At 40.5% G+C, this 23,440-nt stretch overlaps 1 protein-coding gene across 1 annotated transcript in view; it reads right to left on the minus strand.

Annotated features, from left to right (window-relative positions):
- Positions 1-19,227: 19,227 nt before the first annotated feature.
- IL18RAP (interleukin 18 receptor accessory protein) overlaps positions 19,228-23,440 on the minus strand; it is a 31,970-nt gene continuing 27,757 nt past the window's right edge. The window contains exons 9-10 of the mRNA XM_069493853.1: positions 20,491-20,664; positions 19,228-19,712 (exon numbers count right to left, since the gene is read on the minus strand). Of these exons, the coding sequence (XP_069349954.1) occupies positions 19,228-19,712; positions 20,491-20,664 (659 nt within the window). The remainder of the gene's footprint in view (positions 19,713-20,490; positions 20,665-23,440) is intronic.

The raw sequence follows: 23,440 nt of genomic DNA on the forward strand, positions 1-23,440 counted from the left end.
CTCAGCTCAGTGTAAGGAAAACTCTACTCTGGGTGGGTGTAACCAAAGGGATGGAGCTTCCTCTAACCCCAGATTCCAGTTTAGGGCTGCAGTTCCTACCCACAAAAGTCAGGCTGTCAGTATATGCTACCAACACCTGCCCCACTCCACCCCAAGCCCAGCAATGTGCTGCACAAGCTCTACCGCAGACAGTATGAGTGAAAGATCCCTTTTCCATGCAGTGCCACTCATAGGATTGAAGCTCTACCATGGGGCACAGCAGGCCAGGAATACTGGGCCCCAGTCACTCTCACCTCAGCTTGCTCATATGACTGAGTTTTCATACCAGGAGGAATGAGCTAGGAAGACTAGTGGCTACTGTCCCTGTCCAACACTCCCTCATAAAGCAGGGGTATCGCCCCAAGAGAATCAGGTTGCTATCCCTGTTCTCATTTCCAGAGTAGTGGAATAGAGTTTCTTCCAGAGAGAGGAGGCAGATCACAAAAGAGAAGACTCTCTAGCTATCTCTAAGTGGACTAACTTTATTTGGAACAAAGTAAAAAGAAGTTCAAGGACAAGGGCACTGTTAAAAACAAAGGAGATTTAGGTTGTAAGAAAACAAGAACAGGTAGTAGTTCTATCATAGCAAGAAGGCAAAGAGTAGGCCAACTAGAATTTTAATAGAATGAAGAACCAGGGAAAGTGGTAGCTAATGAGAACCCTCTTAAGGTCAGAGCAAGTCTCAAAGACTGGCTTCAGAGATTACCCTGCAAAGGGGACTAATTTGATCAGGCTGTGGAGCAATTTACGGCCCAAGGCATTGTTGAAAACAATGGACCATTCAGCTAACAATTATTCTAGACTAACAGCTGAGTGTGATATCAAGAGAAACAACAGATCAGCTATAAGCTTAACAGGGAGATCCTTGAAAGAGTCAAAGAGAAGCCTGATAAAGCCACTGTCATCCTGGGGAAGCAAAGAGAGGATTAGGGAGATTATGAGCATACCTAGGCCTGCACAGGCTGAAGAATAATAGCAAAAACTACACAGGGAAATAGACTTTACTGAAATAGTTCAGCCAAGTCACTAAACAAATAAACAAACAATCAAACAGCCACAAGCCCTGGGGTTGGGGGAAGCGAGGGAATCAGTATCAAGAATTGCTAGAAGATATCATCTAAAATATCAGTTTTTAACACAAAAAATGAGATTATATACTGTCTACAGAAGACACACTTTTAAATTCAAAGATACAAGTAGGTCAAAAGTAAAAGAATGGAAAAAGATATACCAAGCAAACATTATGGTAAGAGAGCTGGCATAGTTTTACAAACAACAGACAAAGTAGGCTTTAAAATGACAAATATTACTAGAGATAAAGAGGGACATTTTGGAAAAATAAAACCATCAATCCATCAAGAAGATATAACAATTATAAATGTATATATACCAAGCTGAATTTATTCTAGGAAGGCAAGGTTGGTTTGACATTTAAAAAGCATTTAATATAGTACACGATATCAAAAGAAAAAAGGTCAAAATTATATGACCATTTCAATAGGCTGAGAAAAAAACATTTGACATAATCAACACTCTTTTATTTTAAAAGCAATGCACAGACTAGGAATAGGAAGGAACTTCCTCAACATGATAACCCACAGCCAACATCATACTTAATGGTGAAAGACTAAACACATTTCCCCTAAGATTAGGAACAACAGAAGGTATACTCTTGATAGTTCTATTCAACATTCTACTGCATATTTTAGTCAGGGGGATTAGGCAATAAAAACAAGTATAAAGCATCCAGACTGGAAGAGAAAAAGCAATATTATTTGCAGAAGGCATGATCTTTTACATAGAAAATCCTAAATAATTGACTAAATTCTGTTAGATCCAAATAAATGAGTTCAGTAACTTGCAGGATCTGATATCAATACACAAAAACAAATTGTATTTTATGGTAGCAATGAACAAAACACAATGAAATTAAGAAAACAATGCCATTTATAATAGCATCAAAAAGTAAAATTCTTAGGAATAAATTTAACAAAAGAAGTGTCAAACATGCATTCTGAAAAACAAAACATTGTTGAAAGTAGTTAAAGGAGATCTAAAAAAATTAAAAGACATGCCTGTTCATGGATCAGAAGACAATATTGTTTTGATGGCAGTAATCTCAAAAATGATTTACATATTCAACACAATCTCTACCAAAAACCTAGCTATCTTTTTTTTTCTTTTCTTTTTTAGAAATTGATGATCTGGTCCTGAAATTTCTATGGAATATGTCCAGATGAACCAACACATCTTATAAAAGAAAGAACAAATTTAGAAGACTCACACTTTCCAATTGCAAAACTTACTGCAAAGCTAGAATAATCAAAAACAATGTGTTATTGGCATAAGAATAGCTGTATCAATCACTAGAACAGAATTGAGAATCCAGAAATAAACCTTTACATTTATGGTCAATTAATTTCTGAGAAGAGTGCCAAGACAATGCAATATGTAAACAATAGCCTTTTGAGCAAATGGTAATGGAAAACCTGATGTACACTGGCAAAAGAATGAAGATTAAATTAATGAAATTAATTAAATGAGTTACTATTCATAGAGTGCTTAGAACAGCATCTGGTACATAGGAAGCACTAAGCAATAATTGTTTTTTAACCAGGGAAGAGAGGATGGAATAGAGATGAGTGCAGCCTCTATTCATTCAAAAATGTACAGAATTGGCATCACATTATCCTGGGGATAACAAGAAGGAAAAGGTATCTCAGGAAGAGGATGTGATGTTTAAAGAACACATTTTGTGTTATGCAGGTTTCTCTGACTAGAAGCAAGAAACTGTAAATATTTAGGAAGGATCAGGGCAATTGATTAGAGGGAGCATTATAGGTGGACCCTCATAGTTTAATTGAAACCAAATTTACCTTGATGGGTCTACATGGTAATAAGGTCCAAATGATACTCATCAATGAACTTAATTCCTTGGAAAAGTTTCATTCACAGAGGCACAACAGCATCATTGTGTACTGGGCACTTATCTATCTATACTTGAGCATAGAAAAAAAGATTTGAAAGGTGAATAAAAATAAATTTTTCATTTGCAAAGCAGAGAATTGAAGGAATTTTTCTGGCACTCTAGGTCAGCAGCAAGCTATTGAATTCCCTGAAGGTTTCAATCTAATTATTCAGATAACAGTATTGGCATTAGAAACGTGCCCTTCTCTGACCTGCCTTCCTGACGCCATTGGGTGCCAGTCCCAAGAATCCTTGTGGTCTTTGTCATCTTCTCTTGGAAACCTGCTCACACATAGAGCTCAGTGGTGGGGAAGGAATGGCCTGACTTCCTCTCTTCAGTGGATGCCTTATAATTTAGGTCACCATATCCTGTCTACTCTTGTGGGACTAATTGAGGGTGGAACACCCTGCAGGGGAATCTCCATCCCCCAGGCCTTCAGCTGTGCACAGCTGAAAGAGGAGTTTGGGGGGTTTTCTTCCCTTTTTACCCTCCATTTTCCAGAGAGGATTTTTATTTTAGGGAAGCTCCAAAGGAAACAAGAGCAAAACGGACACCATATTCTGTGCCTACACATGATGAATTAGAAAGTCATCTCTCTCCAAGAACAGTTTTCAACAAAATGATCAACATGCCTTTTCTTCCTTCCCATACTGTGTGGTCATAATTGACTTTACCAGAAAACGTTTGCACAGCACTTTTGAGACTGAAGTATCTGGTGCTTGACCCTGAGCTCTTGTTACTTTGTCAGGGCTCAAATTTCTATTCTTTTTTTAGGAAGAAGAAGGAAAAAGAGCAGTGATAGAGAATTGGTCAATGCTGTCCAGAAAGATGATTTGCTTCCCAAGCCCATAGCTAGCAATTAGGCTGGATGGCCTTGGATCAAGTTCTGATACACCATACCCTTAAATTGAAAGCCTGCATCCCACGCTGGAGAGAAGTCAAGAGCTTTGACCCTGCTTTCAGGACACAGAAGCTGAGCTCTGTCTCTGCTCCCCAAAGTCAACCTTCCACTGCTCAGAGAGAAGCAGAGGGGCCTTCTAAAGGGTATAATCAAATCTAGTGGATTCTCCAATGTGGGGAGGAGAGGCTAGGTACCACTGTGCAGTGTGACTAGTTAAGGTGGGCATGCATGTGAGTTTGGAATAAGACAGATCTTCACACCAGAGTTAATGTCACATTTTTGCAATTCTAATGTGATAGCCTCCCTAAGGAAATAGGAATTTTGCAATGGGGAAAAACTTGAAGCTATGTGAACTAGGGCACGTCAAACCCCTTCAAGCCTCAGTTGCTTTATCTACTATGATGATGATGATGATGCTTAAAAATTGTTTGAAGATTAAGTGACATGACATAGAGGGAAAAATGCATAGTACAGGGTAGATACTAGAGAAGTATTAACTGATTTTTTTTCAAAGAGAATATAAACTCCATATAGGTGGAAGTCTTATATTGTTTAGTATCCATAATACTGCCTACTATGTTACTTGTCCTCAATGCACCCTAAATGTATTCAATGAATTAAGACAGCCAGGTGGCTGAAAATGCAATGTATCATCCTACTGACCCACCTTGTCACCATTTACCGCTACTCAGAAAACAAGTCACAAGGCTAGTTGATCCAGAGTAAAATGGCTGAGCTAGCAATAGTACCTTCCCTACTCTTTTCCCTCCCTTCCAGGGGCTGACCCCCTCCCCATCCCACCCCACCCACCATCACCATCACTCGTGCTAGGAATGCCTAGTAGGTCTGTTCTTTCTTTTCTCTTTCTAATATTACTCCTCTTTGCCTCTCATCCCCCAAACAAATTCCTACTGCGTTAGGGTGACCATGACGCTACATTTTGAGGAACTCTGATTCTCACTAAGGTGGGTAGATAACATGTGCTGACATTGGGAGAAGGCTGCATTTGTTAGTCCAGAAGAATCACTGACAGATCTTCAGACAGTTTAGCTAAATGTGGCAGACACAGGCTCGTGACATGTGGGGCAATATCATGGGCCACAGGAGATTTCAGTGTTCTCCTCCACTTAGGCTTCAAGGACATGCCTGGGTGTGGAGGAAAACAGCTGACCTTTTTTCACAATTAGTTCGCAAGGAACCAGCTTGCATGCCAGTGAACTACTGCCACCTCCCGTTGTTTGTGGCTCAGTCCAGGTGAAACTATTCTTCCTTCAAGCCTTCTGCCTGGTTTACAGGCTTCTGCCTGTTCCCTCCAATATCACATACCTAGGTGAGTTTGGAAACTGGATTAATCCACCTAGGCTGTCATAACAAATTTCCACAGACGAGGGCACATAGACAACAGAAAATTATTCTCTCATGATTCTGGAGCTGGGAAGTCCAAGACGAAGGTGGCAGCTGATTAGGTTTCCAGCTTCCTGGCTGCCTTCTTGCCATGTCCTCAAATGGGCTTTTCTGTGCATGCTAACATGAAACAGAGCTAGACCTCTGGTGTCTCTTCTTAGAAGGACAACAATCCTCTTGGTTGAGGGCTCCACCCAATGATCTCCTTTAATTTTAATTACCTCCTAAAGACCCTATCTCCAAATATAGTCACATTGGAGGTTAGAGCTTCAATGTATCTACTTGAGGGGCACAATTCCATCCATAGCAGAAAACTTTTGGGAGAGTGTTGTCACTGCCTGGCTTCCCTTGATGACTTCCCATGATGAAGCTAGTTGTTTACAGTAGAAGAACTTGCTTTCTTTGCTGTCTCAGTTGGTAGAACTGAATTTTCTTAGGTACTCCATTAAGACAGAAGAGTGTGTCTGCTAATCTCCCTGGTGCAGGAGGCTCCCACAGGTAGCTTGTCACTTCTGAGTTCTGTTCTTTGTTACAAGACAGAGTTTATGTCCCTTAATGATATAGCATTCATGATTGTCTGCCTTTAGCAAAGGGAGGGTTTTTGATGAAGAGCTAGACAGATTCTCCAAAGGCCTGTCTGTATAAATCGATGAAATGGATGACTCCTATCAGAATGTTCTGCCATGGAGAAGAAGAAACTACCCTGTAGCTACCAGTTCAGTGGCCATTGGAGCAGAGGCCAGCAAGCACTGTTGTAGCCAACCAGTCTGCCAGGTGTGCCTCAGAAGGAGAGGACAAGATTCTTAACTTCCACATCTGGTTTTTCCCAATACTTTAAGAAAGTTGGGGCCTTGATAAAAATCCCTGTCTCTTTAACATGGGCTGGAAATCCCACCCTATCCCTAGATACCTCCCTGCCTGCTGGCCTGAACTTCCACAGCCAAGGACCCTTCCCTCTGCTTGAGTAGTTAACTTCTTCAACACATGTATGACAGAGAGACGAGAGCAGGCTCCTAAACAGAAAAAGAAAACAAAGCAACATTGCTAAGAGACAATTGGCAAACATCAGGCAAAGAAGGCCTGGGTAACACAATCTGTGTGGTTCCAGAAATTTTTGAGGCTGGAGGAGGGACGGTGGTAGGCTCTTGTCAACTAGCAGGCAGGACCTGCCCATGGGATAATTGCCAGGTGCTCAGGTGTAAAAGAAAGCCTCTCACAGTGAGGTAGCAATTGGGTAATTGAACCCATGGGATGCAATTGTGTCTTATTGTAGGCAAATGAGTTTGTGCTCATGGTTCTTGATCCAAAGTCATCACTGGAACCACTTAGGTAACAAGGCTTTTAACCAGAGTCAGGATGTTTTCTGTGAGAGAAAAATAATGGTTTCTCCGGCACATGAAAGCAGGGACAGAGGTAAAATTCAGGGGCCCAGACATTGACTTTGCTTCCTCTGCATGCCAGGGTGTGGCTGAAATAACACTGAATTGTGTTCAACAACTAAGAGCACACAGTTTGTTTGTAAGTCCCTTAAACAGGAGTCATAGATCGTTCGGTCATGATCCTTAAGGACCAAGACTAGTAGGGTGCCAAGAATGAGGCTATTTTGTCAACTCTGGCAGGAATCTCATTGCCTGGAGAAAGTGAAAGGATGCTATGATTCATAGGAAACCAAAAGGCCAGGGAAATCCCTGCAAGGAAGGCTGCATGTGCCCCACCTGCAGAAGCCAGCTCTGTTCTATTGTTTTAATTATCCGTGTGGTTGTTGGGAGAGACTGGTGATGCTGGGTGGGTGTATGTGATCTTTCCATACCAATTAAACCCGCTTGCAATGGGGTACCCACATCCATGCCCTCAGAGTGAATCCCATTTTACTGAGAAATATGCTAAATGATGCGATTCCAATGTATTCTACTTCGTTTGAGAAATGTCTATATTCTACTTACTTGACAAAAGGGAAGAGACATTTAGTTAATTTTAAGAGGAGGAAAATAGAAGAATTTGGGAAAGTGTTGGAAAAAGCACCTGTTGGAATAAGTTGTCAATGCCACTTGTGCAAGTCTGGGAGTCAGGTGGGGTGGATTCTTCATTGAGATTTTCATAAAGTGGTACACCAGAGCTCAGCTCTGTCCAAAAATGATTGTTTGAATTACTTTGTTACAGGCACTCAGTCCACAATAAGAGGGCAAGAAGGAGAAAGCATACAGGGAAAATGAGGCAAAACATGGGAGGAGGTCAGAACACTTCACCAAGAAAGAACTGTTTCAATATGAATTTCTTTAACTCTGAAAAGCATGACAGTTTCAGATGAAAAAACCCTAAAAAACACTCTGTCAAGGAGAAGAACAGAAAAGTCTTCTTTCTTATAGTAGTCAGGAGAGTTTAGACTCTACTACAGTAATAAATCATCCAGAAACTTCAGTGGCTCAAGACAGCAAGTTTATTTTGCACTTACGTTATAGTCGAATGTAAAGGGCTGGAAAGACCTTTATCATGTGACAATGTCATCTCAAGTGTGTGGCCTCCAAGGTCACAGTGGTGAGGGAGGCAGTGTACAAAAGTTATACCTGAACTTAATTGCCTCAGTCTAGAGATCACCTATCACTTCTTCTCATCTTGTAGAAAAAAATTAGTCACATCACCCCAACCAACTACAAAGAAAGCTAAGGAAAGTGGCTGTCGTGTACGTTCAGAAAAACAAAATGACTTTGGTGAACACTTAGCATTGCCTCTACCATACCTCTGCAGTTAGCTCTATTAGACTCAAGGTACAATCGCATAAGTGATCATCCATGCTAGCTGAATGGTTGATTTGTAAATAGCTTCTTACAGAATCTGGTCAGTGGAAGCAAAGGAGACCCCAGAGAATGTAGTGAGGTGACAGTGGGAGAATAATGCCATTTTCTGTAGATATCTTAGTAAGTTCAGCCTGTTCAATAATCCAGTTACAGTTGTTAGAGGCTTGTGAAAAACTCCTAGACATGAAATGAACACGAGTAGAAAGGTAAGAATATCTGGTAAGTGATACTTAATTGTGCAACATTCTGGTTAGAGATGTGCTGTACATGGTTGGTTTTTAAGAGGCCACAGACACTTCACTGAGGGAGGGTACAGTCTGATGTTAAATGGGACTTTTCCAGTTGACTGAATTTGGCAGAGGTCACAAATTTAAGAACTGAGAGTGACAAGTGCCCTCTCAGTCCACAAAGTGGTGTTAGACAAAACCCCTGCAGGACTTGGCTAAGGGCAACCAAACTGGTCCAGCAATCACAACCCCTATGACCTGTGTAAAGGACAGTCCAGCCCCGCCAGTGAGAGAGCACCAAGAGAACAACTCATAGACATGGGCTTGTTTCCCAGCTAGAAGTGCAACCGGCTCTATGAACAAATTTCAATGACACATGGCCGGGCGCGGTGGCTCACGCCTGTAATCCTAGCACTCTGGGAGGCCGAGGTGGGTGGATCGTTTGAGCTCAGGAGTTCGAGACCAGCCTGAGCAAGAGCGAGACCCCACCTCTACTAAAAATAGAAAGAAATTATATGGACAGCTAAAAATATATATAGAAAAAATTAGCCGGGCATGGTGGCGCATGCCTGTAGTCCCAGCTACTCGGGAGGCTGAGACAGGAGGATCGCTTGAGCTCAGGAGTTTGAGGTTGCTGTGAGCTAGGCTGACGCCACGGCACTCACTCTAGCCTGGGCAACAGAGTGAGACTCTGTCTCAAAAAAAAAAAAAAAATTTCAATGACACCTATATGTTTTTTAATAATCCTCTCCTGTAACTAACAGCTTGATCTATTGAGTTGTTTTCCCAGAAATGGTGGACTTTCTGCAAGTCAAAGGAGCTGAGATTCTGAACCCCCCTGGGTAGACTTCCTGACACCAAGATTCACCATCCCTCAGAACCTACCTCCCAGTGCATGTAGACCCTTGTTGGTTCCACCATGACCTGCCCCAAGGTACCTGGCCCCTCCTTTCAAAGCCTATGAGCGTGGTTAGTTGGGGAGATGGATTTGAGGCAGCTACTCCAGTTCTCCTGACAATACATCTTTCTTATTAAAAAATTCCTTTCTTCCTTGGCAATCCTCTTTGTCTCAATAATTGGATCTTTGTGTGATGAGCAACTTGACCTAGTCCGACACCCCGTTGTGGTTTCAGCAACAGGAGGACTGACATTTAATCCTCTGCTGCAGGTGTACAGCGCTAACCCCAATAGCATGCATGGGATTTGGATGTAGAAGAGTTTTTTGTTTTTTTTTTTTTAAATCTTGAGTGAGTTTGGAATTTGGGAGGTTCACAGATCAGATGGGTGCCTGACCCTTAATAGAATATCATTGACGGTGAGAGTTCAGCTGGAACAACTGCAACTGGAAAGCAAAGAAAGACAGGGAAATGGTGGGAGCGATGGTGGGGAACGTGGGTAGCCGCTTCCCTACAAGCCAGGTGAATGCTGTGCAAGACAACCAGGTTGGGGCTACATTGGAAGAACCGACCCTTAGAGGCTTTACTGGAGGAAGCAGGCGATGAAGCAGAGCCAAAGTGATCACATGCCTCAGGTGCACCAGGAACAGTGGAAGTCCTCGTGAGGTTAGGGAGTATGGTTAAAATTTTTATTGTTAAGTTAACATGCGATAAAATTAGCTCATTTGTGTTAGAGTTGAATGCATTTTTAATATGAATGTAGAGTCACATGATCACCAAGACAATGGGGTCACTTACTCTCTGTGTTCTCCCTTTGAGTCACAACCTCTCCAACCCCTAACCCCTGGAAACTACAGTTCTCTGTCACTGGTTTGCTGTTTTGAGAATGTCATAGAAATGGAAAAATGTAACCTTTTGAAATTAGCTTTTTTCACTCAGCATACTATCTTGAGATTCATCCAAATTGTTGCATGTCTCAGTGATAATAAGCTCTTTTTTATTGCTGAGAAGTATTTCATTATTTGCATGTACAACTATTTGTTGATTACTTCACCTTGTGCCAGTTATCAATTTATTACTTCTCAGCTGCAGATTCACCATTCAATACCTGCTCTGTGTAATGGATTAAATTTCTGAGGCGTTTATCCCATAAAGGGAACACAGTGTTAAGCTCTTCAGTAGAGGGAGTTGGAGGAGCACTCCAGCAGTCTTCCTGGCTCCAGCTGCCTCATTCTGTGTTTGTCCTTGCTTGTGTGGCGCCATCAGTCAGCAGTGAGCATGTGTGTGCTCTGCCCTGGCCATGCACCCAGAGGAAGCGGGCTTTCAGCGACCTCATAGTCCTAGCCTCGCCCAGGCGACCACGTCCCCACATCCTCCTGACATGGACTCTGCACTCTGGCCCCACACCCACAGCAGCACTCCAAATGCCTTACGCACCCCCACATCAGGTGCAGCTCACCTGCACCCCAAAGCGTTGTTTCCCACACCCCTCACAGTCATGCCCTAACCAATGCTGTATGTCCACCCAACAGCTATGCTTTGTTTATGCCTCGTAGGTTTGCTTCCATTTTCCCAGCACCTGTGCCCAAGCAAAATGGAGAGCATCTTTACCATTCCATGGGCTGTACCACATCTTGTCTAATAATGTCTGAGCTTGAATGGAGACATTAAAGTTCAACGTCTGAACTGCAAAGGAGGGGCCACATACCTTGGGGAGGAGACCACTTCCAACTTAGTCTTTCCATTCTTCCTTGGCCCTGAGATACCCTTTGGAATTCTAGTCACATCCTTATCACTCTCTTATCATAGCCAAATAATTATTTATATCAATATTTCCCTTTTAAAATTACTATGTTTCTCTCTCTTGATTAGACACAAACTGATACATACTGGTGGAAGGTCATTGAATTGTTTCCAGATATTGATGATTATGAGTAGAGCTGCTATAAACTTTCTTGTATTGGTTTTTGTGTGAACATAAGTTTTCATTTCTGTAGGGTAAATATCTAGCAGTGGGATTACTAGAACATATAGTCGGTGGATGTTTCACATTAATGTTTGTTAAACTGTTTTGTAGGGTGGCTGCACCATCTTACAAGCCCACCAGCAGCACGTGGGAGTTCCAGGTGCTCTGCACCTGCACCTACATTTTGTAGTGTCAGGTGACTTTTCTTTCTCCTCAGGCTCCCCACCCCTGATCATGGCAGTGCGTTGGAGTTTTTCTCATTGTGGTTTTAATTTTCATTTTCCTAACGCATGGAATGTTGCACATCTTTTCATGTGCCTATTTACCATCTGCATATCCTCTTCTGTGAAATGACTTTTCAAGTTTTTGCTTCTTTTATAATTGGGTGGTTTTCTTGTTCTTATTTAATTTGGAAAGATCTTTAGATTAATATATTCTTGATACAAGATATACATTTGTTGGATATGTGACTTTCAAATAATGTTTGCCAGTTTAAAACTTGTTTTATCATTATTTTTTTTTTTTTTTTTTTTTGAGACAGAATCTCGCTCTGTTGCCGGGGCTAGAGTGCCATGGCATCAGCCTAGCTCACAGCAACCTCAAGCTCCTGGGCTTGAGTGATCCTCCTGCCTCAGCCTCCCAAGTAGCTGGCACTACTGGCATGTGCCACCATGTCCAGCTAACTTTTTCTATATATTTTTAGTTGTCCAGTTAATTTCTATTTTTTTAAGTAGAGACAGGGGTCTCACTCTTGCTCAGGCTGGTCTCAAACTCCTGACCTCGAGTGATCCTCCTGCCTCGGCCTCCCAGAGTGTTAGGATTACAGGCATGAACCACAGCACCTGGCTTGTTTTATCATTCTTTGAACAGTGTTTTTCTTGGAAAAAAAAAAAAGTTTTTATTTGTGCTGAAATCCAATTTATGAGTTTTTTCTCTTATGAATTATGCTTTTGGTATCATATCTAAGAACTCTTTTCCTAATCCTAGGTCATATTTTCTTTTTATAGTTTTATAGGTTTAGGTTTTACATTGAGATATATGGCTCCATTTTGAGTTGATATTTGTGTAAGGCATGAGATTCATATAGCATATGTACATCCAATTGATCCGTCACCGTTTGTTTAAAACTCTATTCTTTCTTTATTGCATTGCCTTTGGAACTTTGTCACGAATCAACAGGCCATATTTGTGTGGGTGTATTTTTGGACTCTCTACTCAGTTCCATCGATCTATCATTTTGTCAATATCATACTGCCTTGAATGCTGTAACGTTTTATTGATGCATAATATTGAGTTCTGTGACTCTTCCAACTTTATTTTCTTTTCCAAATTGCTTTGGTTATTCTAGTTTATTTGCTTTTCTACATAAATTTTAGAATCAGTTTGCCTATATTTATGAAAAACCATGGTTGGAATTGTGTTTAACCTCTAAATCAATTTGGGGAGAATTGTTGATTTGAGAATATATTGAATCTTTATGTCACCAAACATGCTATGCGTCCTCATTTACTTAATTGTTCTTTAATTTTACTCATAAGCATGTTATAGATTTCAACTTATACAATATCCACATGTTCTGTTGATTTATACCTAATTTTTCTTTTTTATTTTTGAGCTATTGTAAGTGGTTTTACCTTTTAACTTTGGTTTTCAAGTGTTTGTCACTAGATATAAAAATATGTTCAATTTTTACAAGTTAATCTTGTATCCTGACAACTTGCTGAACTCACATATTAGTTCTAGGAAATTTTTTGTAACTTTCTTGGATTTTCTACATAGAAAATCAATTTTCAGGAAAAAGGAGAGGTTTCTTTCTTTCTTCCCAAACTACATGCATTTAATTTCTTTTTCTTGCCTTATTTCATTGGTGAAAACTTTTATACAAGGTTCTACAGTATTGGAAGATTGAATATTCTTGCCCTTTTCCCAGTCTTACAGAGAAAGCACATAGTGTTTCACCATTAAGTGTGATTTTTAGCTATAGTTTTTTTGTTTGAATGGGTGAATGGCTGGTGAATATTTTCAAATGTTTCTTTGGAATCAGTTGGTATGATCATGTGGTTGTTCTTTAGACCGTTAATATACAGCAGCAGTCCCTAACCTTTTTGGCACCAGGAACCAGTTTCATGGAAGACAGTTTTTTCACAGAACAGGAGTGGGGGGTGTGGTTTCAGGATGATTCAAGTGCATTACATTTATTACATGTGCAGCCACTCCCCAGGGCTAGCATCACTACTTCAGCTCCATCTCAGATCATCAGGCATTAGATTCTCATAAGGAGCATGCAACCTAGATTCCTCGCATGCACAGTTTACAGTAGGGTTTGTGCTCCTATGAGAATATAATGCTGCTGCTGATCTGACAGGAGGTGGAGCTCAGTTGGTGATGCAAGTGATGGGGAGCAGCTGTAAATACAGATGAAGCTTTGCTTGCTCACCACTCACTTCCTGCTGTGTGGCCTGGTTCCTAACAAGCCATGGACAAGTACCAGTCCTCTTCCCAGGGGTCAGGGACCACAGATATAGAGGATTACATTGAGAGATTTTTAAATATTAAACTAGCCTTGCACATCCAGGATAAGCTCAACTTCATTGTGGTGTGTTATCATTGCTGGACTCAATTGGCTAATAGTCTCTTGAATATTTTTGTGTCAATGTTGTGAAAAATATTGGTCTGTAGTTTTCTTTGTTTGGTTATGGTATTAGAAAAATTCTAGCTTCATAAAATTACTTGGAAAGTGTTCCTTCTTCTTCTGTTTCCTGAAAGAAATTGTGTACAATTTTTTTCCCTTTAAATGTTTAGTAGAATTAGACAGTGAAACCATCTGGATATGGAGATTTCTTTTTGGAAAGTTAAAAATATGAATTCAATTTCTTTAATAGTTATGACCAAGTCAAATTATCTATTTAATCTTGGGTGAGTTTTTGTAGCTTGTGGTGTTTGAGAATTTGTCTATTTCATTTAAGTTGTCAGATATGTATCCATATAGTATTCATAGTATTCTCTTATTATCATTTTGACATGTGAGCACTCTGTAGTGATGGCTCTTCCTCCACTCCTAATATTGGTTATTTGTGCCTTCCTTTTTTTTTTTTTTTTTTGGTCAGTCTTTCTAGGGGTTTATCAATTTTATTGATCTTTTCAAACAACAAGCTTTTGGTGATATTTATTTTCTTTATTGTTTTCTGATAGTCATTGGAATCAATTTCTGTTCTTATCTTTATTATTTACTTCCTAATGTGGAAGTTTAGATTATTAATTTAAGATCTTTTTTCTTTTATAATGTAAGTATTTAATATCATACACTTCCCCCTAAGCATGGCTGTAGTCTCACCCAGCAAATTTTGATATGTTGCATTTCTATTTACACTCATTTAAAAATATTATTTCATTTCTTTTGAGACTTCCTATTTCATCCATGGATTATTTAGAAATGTGTTGTTTAATTTCCAAAAGTTTTCAGATTTTTCTGTCATCTTTCTGCTAACAATTTCTATTCTAAATCCATTACAAATAGTGAACAGACTTTGTATAATTTTTTAATTCTTGCTAATGTTTATAATCTAGGATATGGTTTATCTTGGTGAATGTTTTATGTGCACATCAAAAGAATGTGTATTCTGCTGTTGTTCAGTGGAGAATCCTACGACTGTCAAGTAGGTCCAGAAAAACCCCCTTTCAGTGGTGGGGTTCGGGTCTTCCATATCCTCGCTAAATCTCTGTTTACCAGTTTTACCAATACCTAAGAGAAGAATGTTGAAGTCTCCAACTATAATTGTAGACTTTTCTATTTCTCCTTTCAGTTCTGTAAATTTTTCCTTCATGTATTTTCAAAGCACTTTTGTTAGGTACACACACATTTAAGATTGTTATGTCTTCTTGGTAAATTTATCCTTTTATCAGGATGTAATATTTATCTTTATATCTGGTAATTTTTTTTTTGCTCTGAAGTCTGCTTTAGTTGATGTTCATATAGGCACTCTAGCTTACTTTTAATTAATGTTCATATATTTTCATCTAACATTTTACTTTTAACCTATCTTTGTCATTGTATTTGAAGTATGTTTATTGTAAGGAGATATCTCTAATAAAAATAAGGTTGAGTCATTTAAAAACTCCATGATATTAATCTCTGTCTTTTAATTATTGTGTTTAGACATTTTATATTTAATATAATTATTATGTATGGATTTTTGTCTACAGTTTTATTATTTGATTTCTGTTTATTTCCTCAGTTTTTTGTTCCTTTTCTTTTCTTTTCTTTGGGGTTATTTAAACATTTTTATTATTCCATTTAAAAATGTGAGTTTTTTTTTAATGGAATAAAGTGGTAAAAACACTTAACATGAGATTTATCCTTTCAATAAATTTTAAGTGTACCATACATTATTGTTGACTGTAGGTACAATGTTGTACAGTAGATTTCTAGAGCTTATTTATTTTACTTAACTGATACCTTATGTCTGTTGATTAATAGCTCTTCATTTCCCATGGCCTCCAGTCTCTGATAACCACCATTTCAGTCTTTGATTTTATTAATTTAACTATTTTAGATGCCTCATATAAGTGGAATCACACAGTATTTGCCTTTATGTGTCTGGCTCATTTCACCTAAAATAATGTTCTCAAGTCCACCCATGTTGAAGGATATCGCACCAATTCCTTCTTTTTAGAGACTGAATAATATTCCATTTTTGATCATGTTTTAACACTATTTGGTTTTTTTGTTTGTTTTTGTGGTTGCCTAATGAATTAAAATATAACATATTATTGTTTTCAGGTTCTACTTAGAATCAGTATTTTACCACTTTAAGTGATATGTAGATGCCTTACTATTATATAAGTCTCCCTACCCTCTCTCTTTTATGTTGTAGATAACTTACATATTACATCTACCTACCTTGAAAATACTACGAGAAAATGTCATATTTTGCTTTCAACAGATTGCATCCTGAATGTTTTAAATATTATGTTATACAACTCTGAGTCTTGTTGAAAACCTATGTAGAGTGTTATTTTTGTTTTAGCAGACAGTTGACCCAGTGGGATTAAGGCCCTCAACTTTAAGCAGACTTGTGGTTCCAATGTCAGTTCTACTTCACTGCCTTTCAGTCCTATATGGTCCTACCCTACATATATATATATATATATATATATACACACACACACACACACCTTACAGTGGCCAGTCTGGGACTCAGAAGTGTTCTATCCTATAGTTCAATTCTCAAAGAGTACAGTATTCCATTTTAGGGTCAGAGTCATACATATACACCTTGGGGATGAGGCCAGGAGTTTATCAGTTGCTTTATGGGTTCATTTTCCTGAGCTCTTCTCTGTCTGCTACCTCCACCGCACTTTCTGGTTCCATAGGCCTCCTCCCCTCTGTGCAGTTCTCTGGCCAGAGTGTTGGGGCTTTATTTACCCCACTGCACAGTGCACTTTCCATAACTATTTCCACCTGCATAACCAAATGGTAAGAGGACACGAAGAGAGAAAAAACCAGTAGAAGTTTGCCACACCCTCTTCGGACCGCAGCTCCTTACATCAAAGTGGACAATTCCTGTTCCTCAGAGTTGTAGGCCCCCAAGGACCTCAATTGCCACTGCTTTTATTGGTGCCACTGCTGTCACCACAGGATTGTTTCGGGGCTGAGCAGTGAAAGAACATAGAAGAGAAAATGCAGGAGAATTAGGAAACCCCTTTCCTAGTCTTCAGGCTAGAACTAGAGGGCTTTTTCTGGAGCACTTTCTATTATCACTGGAGTCTACTTCTGGGTTTCAAATTGTACTGAGCCTAAGTCAGGAGAAATTCGGGGGAAATTAAATTGTGGAATTTTGAATTCTTGCCTTCTGCAATCTTCCTGCTTTTATTTACTTTTTAGAATCCTCAAATTGATTTTTTTATGCATTTTATACAGGTTTTGTAGCTGAAATAAGAGGAAGAGACAGGATGATGTGCGTTTACTGCATCTTACCTGGAATTACAACTTGGAACTAATATATATGTTAAATACAGATATTAAAAACTAAAAGAGACCAGGAAAGCTGTGAGAACTGCCTGGCTATCATACAGGGTCAGGAAGGAGGACTCTACAGTGTGTATTAGAAATAGGCTGGCCATCATCCAAACTTTTCATCATGCACACTTTTTCAGAGTGAAAGAATGCACTATAATAATTACACTTAGACAGCAGGTGTAAACCAGGACCCAGAACACATGCCACCTTATTTAGAAGTGTGATGGGAAAACACTTTTTACTAATTGTGTACAACTGCATCCAATTGTTTGATTAAAACCAGTCTCCTACACAGAACATTTGTTTTGGTTATCTGCTTTGTTTTGGTTGACTTACATGTAAGAAGTATAGATAGCCCTTTGTTTTGAATGCTAATTTATCATTTTCAGGGTACCTACTAACCTGGAAAGAGTATATCCTGTAAATATCAGAGCTAGATATATATCCTTTTGTGTATGTACAAACCTGAGGTTCTGTTTGATTTCCTATAAAGCTAAGGACAAAACTCTAGACCTATGGATAGCACAGTTACAGTAACATCTATCTGAGAATAAGATAAACCTGGATGAACTGGCCAAAAGAAATTTCTGAGCCTTAGATCTCAGAGAGCAGCTGGCAGAAAAGCCAGGGATCCTGGCCATCCCCAGAGCACAAAGGCACAATGACAGTGTGGGTTCCTCCCCACTGACACCCTGCAATGATCCTTCCCACCAGAAACTTCCTCCAGGAATAATTTATACCCTTTAACTCATCGTTAACTCTATCACTGAAATTTCCAACAAGGATGTTGCTTGGTGCCAAAGCCACCGTGGTTTTTATGATGTGGGTGCCTCTGTGAAGAATGACCAAAAGAGAATTTCACACAGGCACCAGGAGTGGCCAGATGGCCATGACTTTTAGCCACTCTGAACTTGATCACATTGGGTGGATGTGACCCATTACATGTGAATGAGTCCAAAAGTTGCTTTTCTTTATTGTTCAAATGATGAATCACTCCATTCCATCAGGGAGGACAGAGTATCAGGGTAGGATATCCATCTATGACTAGAACACTATTTTAACTGCAGGTTGAACTCTTGTAAAGAAAACAAAATTATGAGAATGAAATTAGCCTTGTCTATCAGGAACAACTACTTAGCCCTCCAGCCCATCCCTCCATTACTTAGGAGGGCTGAAACTGAGACCACTAGGTCAGGAAGCACATAGTGGGTGAATGGCTCAGACTAAAGCCTGTTCGAGCTCCACTCTCGCTGCCTTTTAACCAGTGTATACATCGATTTCCCAGACTCTTAGCATGGCTGCTGACTCTTGCCACTGCCTCTCTAAGTTGTATGGAACTGCTCGCACATTTCCTGTCTCCTCATTGGCCTAATAATTTTGGTCCAATTGGCTCTTATTTCCAGCAGCCCAGGGTAAGGCTGTATACTTTATATCCATAACAAAGGTCTCTGACCAACAGCACAAGGAGGAACTAAGATTAACCCTACCCTTCTCCCCAAGCCTGTATCCTGGCACAGACTGCATCGGCCCAAAGGAAAGGGCTCCTTCCGCCCAGAGGGGGCACTTCACATAAGGACACAGTAGAAACTAACAACAGCCCTGTCTACTCTGTGTCCCATCGGTCTCTACCTTTGATACTTACTTTCTGTGCTCCAGAGTTGATGGGAGAACATGGAGTAAAAATTGCCTTCTTTACAGAAATGCTTTAAGCAGAGTTTAAATCACTCGTTTCTAATAAACTATTTATTTGACAGCAAGTGTACATGAAGTCATATGTACAATGCAGGGTAGATGTGACGGTCCATGGCCACCAGGCAGCTGCACCTGCTGATTCTGCTCAGACCACTGGGAAGATCTCGGGGGTGTTGTGTGCTGAGTACACACGAGGTCTAGGGGATTTATTCACCCTTTGTCCAGTCCAGGAAATCAAAGGCTCCAAACCACAGCCTCAATCTCATTCCAGTGTCTGTCAGGTTTGCTTGTGGCTGTTGGAAAACTGTTTCAAACTCCTATCAGCCTGATCCATGCTGTGTGTTCTGTCCAGCAGTGTCTCTGTCCCTGGGACTGGAGGGGAGGTGGCTCCACTGTTCCCTGGGCTGGGAGCTCCTCCCAGTGGTTTCTGTTTTACTGAGTCCTTTCCAGCAAGACACCCTTGGGATAATCCCGAGCTGGTTCCACGTGAATCCTTTAGAGTTTTTCACCGGCATGTGGTAGCGCACTTCCGTCCAGAACCTGGAACTGGGAGGAACTGATTTTAAGCCTCTCCAGGTGACTGTGGGCAAAACCCTGAGAGCTTTTTTCACAAGATGAGGTAGAGACTCTGGCTCTTGGAAGCAACAGAACTTAATTAAAATGAGTTTCAGTGTTTGATCAGCCAAGGCAAGATTCACGGCTGCTTGTAGTTCAAAGACAGAGGATCCATTGACGTAGCTGGGGCTCAAGATAAAAATTCCTCTTCTACTTTTCTTAATAATGCTCACAACATCTTCTGTGTAGACTGGAAATAAAGAATTTAAATATTTTCAGTTGAAATGGTTAAACCATGAGTCACCATAACCCTGAATCTCCCAGATCTATCCAGAGAGTTTGTTGTAATGGGTACTCTTTGCATAAGGGGGAAAGGAGACAGGCTTACACTATCACTTTTAACGTATCAACTCTATTGATAGTTGAAGATATACTCTAGTGTCCAGTGACCCTCAAGTTTACATTCCTCCCTTTGTGATCTGACTCCCCAAATTGCCAATTCCTCCAGGAGCAAAGCACATTGGAACTAGGTAAGCTGGAGTAACAGGGGTCCTGGAATGTCCCAGACTCCTCGGTGGGAGTGTCTGAGGCCAGGACAGCCTGAGGTCTGGATGTCCCATGGTGGCCAGGGCTGGGCCCAGGCCTGAGGAGTCTGCTTGAACCGTGCTTAGGTGTGTGGAGGGCAGAGTCCCAGAAATCAGGGATGGTGGGTGGCAGGACACCTGTTTGGGACAATAGAGACAACCTCCTGCTGCAAAGCCAGGAAACATATCTTTGTTCTGGGAGGCCTTCCTAGGGCTCCCTATTATTATTTTCTTCTGAAGGTGGATTTTTTTTTTTTTTTATGATGCTGGTGCAGGTCACTTGAATACATATTTTTCTGTGTTGTTGCCCAAGATGTTCTAAGTTCATGAGACCTCACAAAAAGATGTACATCCCAAAAGAAAAGATGACAGAAAACACTTAGAAAGAGCTTGACTTTAACTGCCCTTTTTATTCTGTATTTTTTCTTGGCTTGCAGGACCTACCTCCTCCTGGGGCCACGTCTCTTTCAAGCAAACACAAGGTATAGCCGTATCTGTTTTCCAAAACCTCAGGAAACAGATTCAGGGCCAAGTGTTCTTCACTCAGAGATGACGCAGCCTCGCTCTCAAAAGAGCTCCATTTGGCATAGGATACAAAAGCATCGAATTCCTTTTTATCTGAGGAAGAGGAACAATAAAAAAAAAGTGTAAGCCATTTACATTTTTTTTCTTTTACTATCACGGTACACATATACATGCTTGAAATGTATGGCAAATGGATAAGAAATAAGATTTGAGATCCTTACAAAATTGATTTGAAAAATTAACAGCAGCAGCTGCATCCATTTCAAAACCACGCCGCAGAGTGGTATTGACTGTTCCCCCCACAATCGAGTTCTAATTTATGAAGCACTCTTGCATCGTCACTGACGTTACATCAAACAGCTGGGGCCTTCTATGATTAAATCTCATGTACTCGGGAGTTCCTCTGAGCCTTCTTTGCATCTGCAGCGTTTCTGTCTCATTAGTTACACATCAAAGAGGAGACTGCGCTATCAAAGCGTGATAAGATCCAGTGAGCAAAGTTCTGCTAACACCCAGCACATTGTATCCGTAGGAGGAAAAATTACCTCCTTGGAGAGCTGACAGCTCATACACCTATGTTTGCATCCCCATATGTAAAATGAGGGTAACATTAACTCCCCAGGGGGCTGTTTTAAGGGTAGCATAGGATAATGTATACGAAGTACTTAGTGTCTGGCTCCTAGCAGGCCCAAGATAAATGTCCATTCGCCTCCCTTCTAATGGGAAACTATAGAATTTGTTACAGGGTATTTTAAAGATTTCATACGTTATTGTTGACTATACTATTACAAATGCACATTGATGACTGGGACATGCTAAGGAACTACCTGCAAGAAGTAGAAAATGCCAGAGGTTAACTCACTGGACTTCACTTTGGAATGGGACACAGGGTTCAGATCCCAGCGCTTCCCGCAAGCCCTGTCAAGGGTTGTTACAAAGTGGTAAACAATAGCGCTGGTGTCTGATGCTATTTAGCAGTATATCTGCTCAAGCTGGATCTAAAAAGAGGCCTCGGCAGATGGAAGTGCAGCTACCCGAGAGGAAGATCCAAGAGTCAAGGGAGGAGAACACCAAAGAGCCGAGGTGAGGCCACGAGGCTAATCTGTGAGCCAGTCCATCGTGCAGGTGCAGAGGAGGAACTCGAGGGGCGGGCGCGGCTGGCAGGTAAGTACAAGTGCCTTGCGGCGTAAATGCGTCACACACCGGAGTTGCCTATATATCTTCCGTATCATGTGAAACCCCAGCAAACTATTATTTTTCTATAATTTGGAAACTAAATTTCATTAGTCATAAAATTAGAGAGTGAGTATTATTTGTCCTCCTTGGCCCTGCACAATTCTAACATTCTACGTCTCTAAAATTTTAGATACTCAGCATTAACCTCAAAGCAATCATTTTGCTGGAAAACATCAGGTTGTCCAGCAGAGGGCACTGCACCACTGTGCTTAAAAACCCGGTTCTGCCTCCAGATCTGATGACTACTTTGTCTTTGCAAAATAGAAAGAGAAAGGATACATTGAAATGTTTCACAGTTGACTGAGTCTTCTACATCTAGAATCTTAAGATTCTACCTTCTAGAATCTTAAGGTAAATAGCATTTCAGTAAAAGACCTATGAAATTGCCTAGGGAAACGATTAAGACATGGATTCAATACTTTGCTCCATTTGAAAAAGCTAATTTTTTAAAAAAATAAATCTTAAAAACATTTTTGGCCTAAGGATTTCTAGCATGTATTCTCAGTAATTAGTCTAAAGAAAGATATAGCTGATGCATTTCTTTAGTCGCCCTTTCCCCAGGGATCTGACAGCTCCTCACTGAATTCCTAGTGTGGAAAAAGCACTGGAGTTTGGAGAGTCCTCCCAGTGAGATAAATAATTACCCATGAAATCCAGCAGAAGGGGATTACAGAATCATTTACTGAAACTGCAGACATTCTAACCTTAGAGAATTCCAGGACTAGAAAAAAACAGAAGTAGCTTTTCTATTCTAAAGAAGGAAACATTAATGAACATGACTATCCTGTCTCGTGGGAAAATTGACAGATACTTTATTAATAGTAATAGTGTTTGCATTTTGCAGGATTTCCCACTTTTGGAGGCATTTCCACCATCTTAAAGCTTCTTGTTGTACAGAGGAGGCTAACTGAAGTGATAGCTGATGGGAACTCTTAAGCCAGACAAGCTGGGGCTGAATCCCAAGCTCTAATGCCTTACAGCAATTCAGTCTGGGGCACATGACTTCATCTCTCTCTGCCTGGCTCATTGGACTGCTGTGAAAATTAAAGCAGCTAATAGCCATGATGGGCATATGCTCCAGTCCTCATAAAATATTAACAGCAATAGCTGGCACATGCTGAGTGCTTACTACATGCTAGGTGCCATTCTAAATGCTTAACATGTCTTAATAATATGTCAATGAACCCTCACAGCATCCTTTGTGATTCATGCTATTACAATTTTAGTTTATGAATGAGGAAACTAAGGCACAGAGTTGTTAAGTTGTTTGCACATCTTGCTTTAGGTTGGTTAGCAGAGAGATTATTCTCCAGTCCAGCATGTCTCACAGTAGCATTGTCTACAAGATTCCTGGCAACCGGAATGAAAAAAACCATTGTTTCTCCAGCCTTTCCCAGTGTGACGCCACCAGACTTGGAGGAAGGTCTCAAAACATCAGGGGCATGACTCTATCCATCAGAGGCCCCCCCTTTCTTGAGGTCCTCCCACAAGCTCTGCCCTGGCTGGCAGGAGGCATCTGAAGTTTTCTCACCTACGATAACTTTGAGGAAACAAAGTCAAGGGGCAGTGATAGCATTTTCTAGTGTCCTGCTCTATGTCAACTACGAGAGGGCAAGTCAGAGGGTCCTATGTT

Source organism: Eulemur rufifrons, chromosome 19 (genome assembly GCF_041146395.1).
Source record: "Eulemur rufifrons isolate Redbay chromosome 19, OSU_ERuf_1, whole genome shotgun sequence".
NCBI classification, from domain to species: domain Eukaryota; kingdom Metazoa; phylum Chordata; class Mammalia; order Primates; family Lemuridae; genus Eulemur; species Eulemur rufifrons.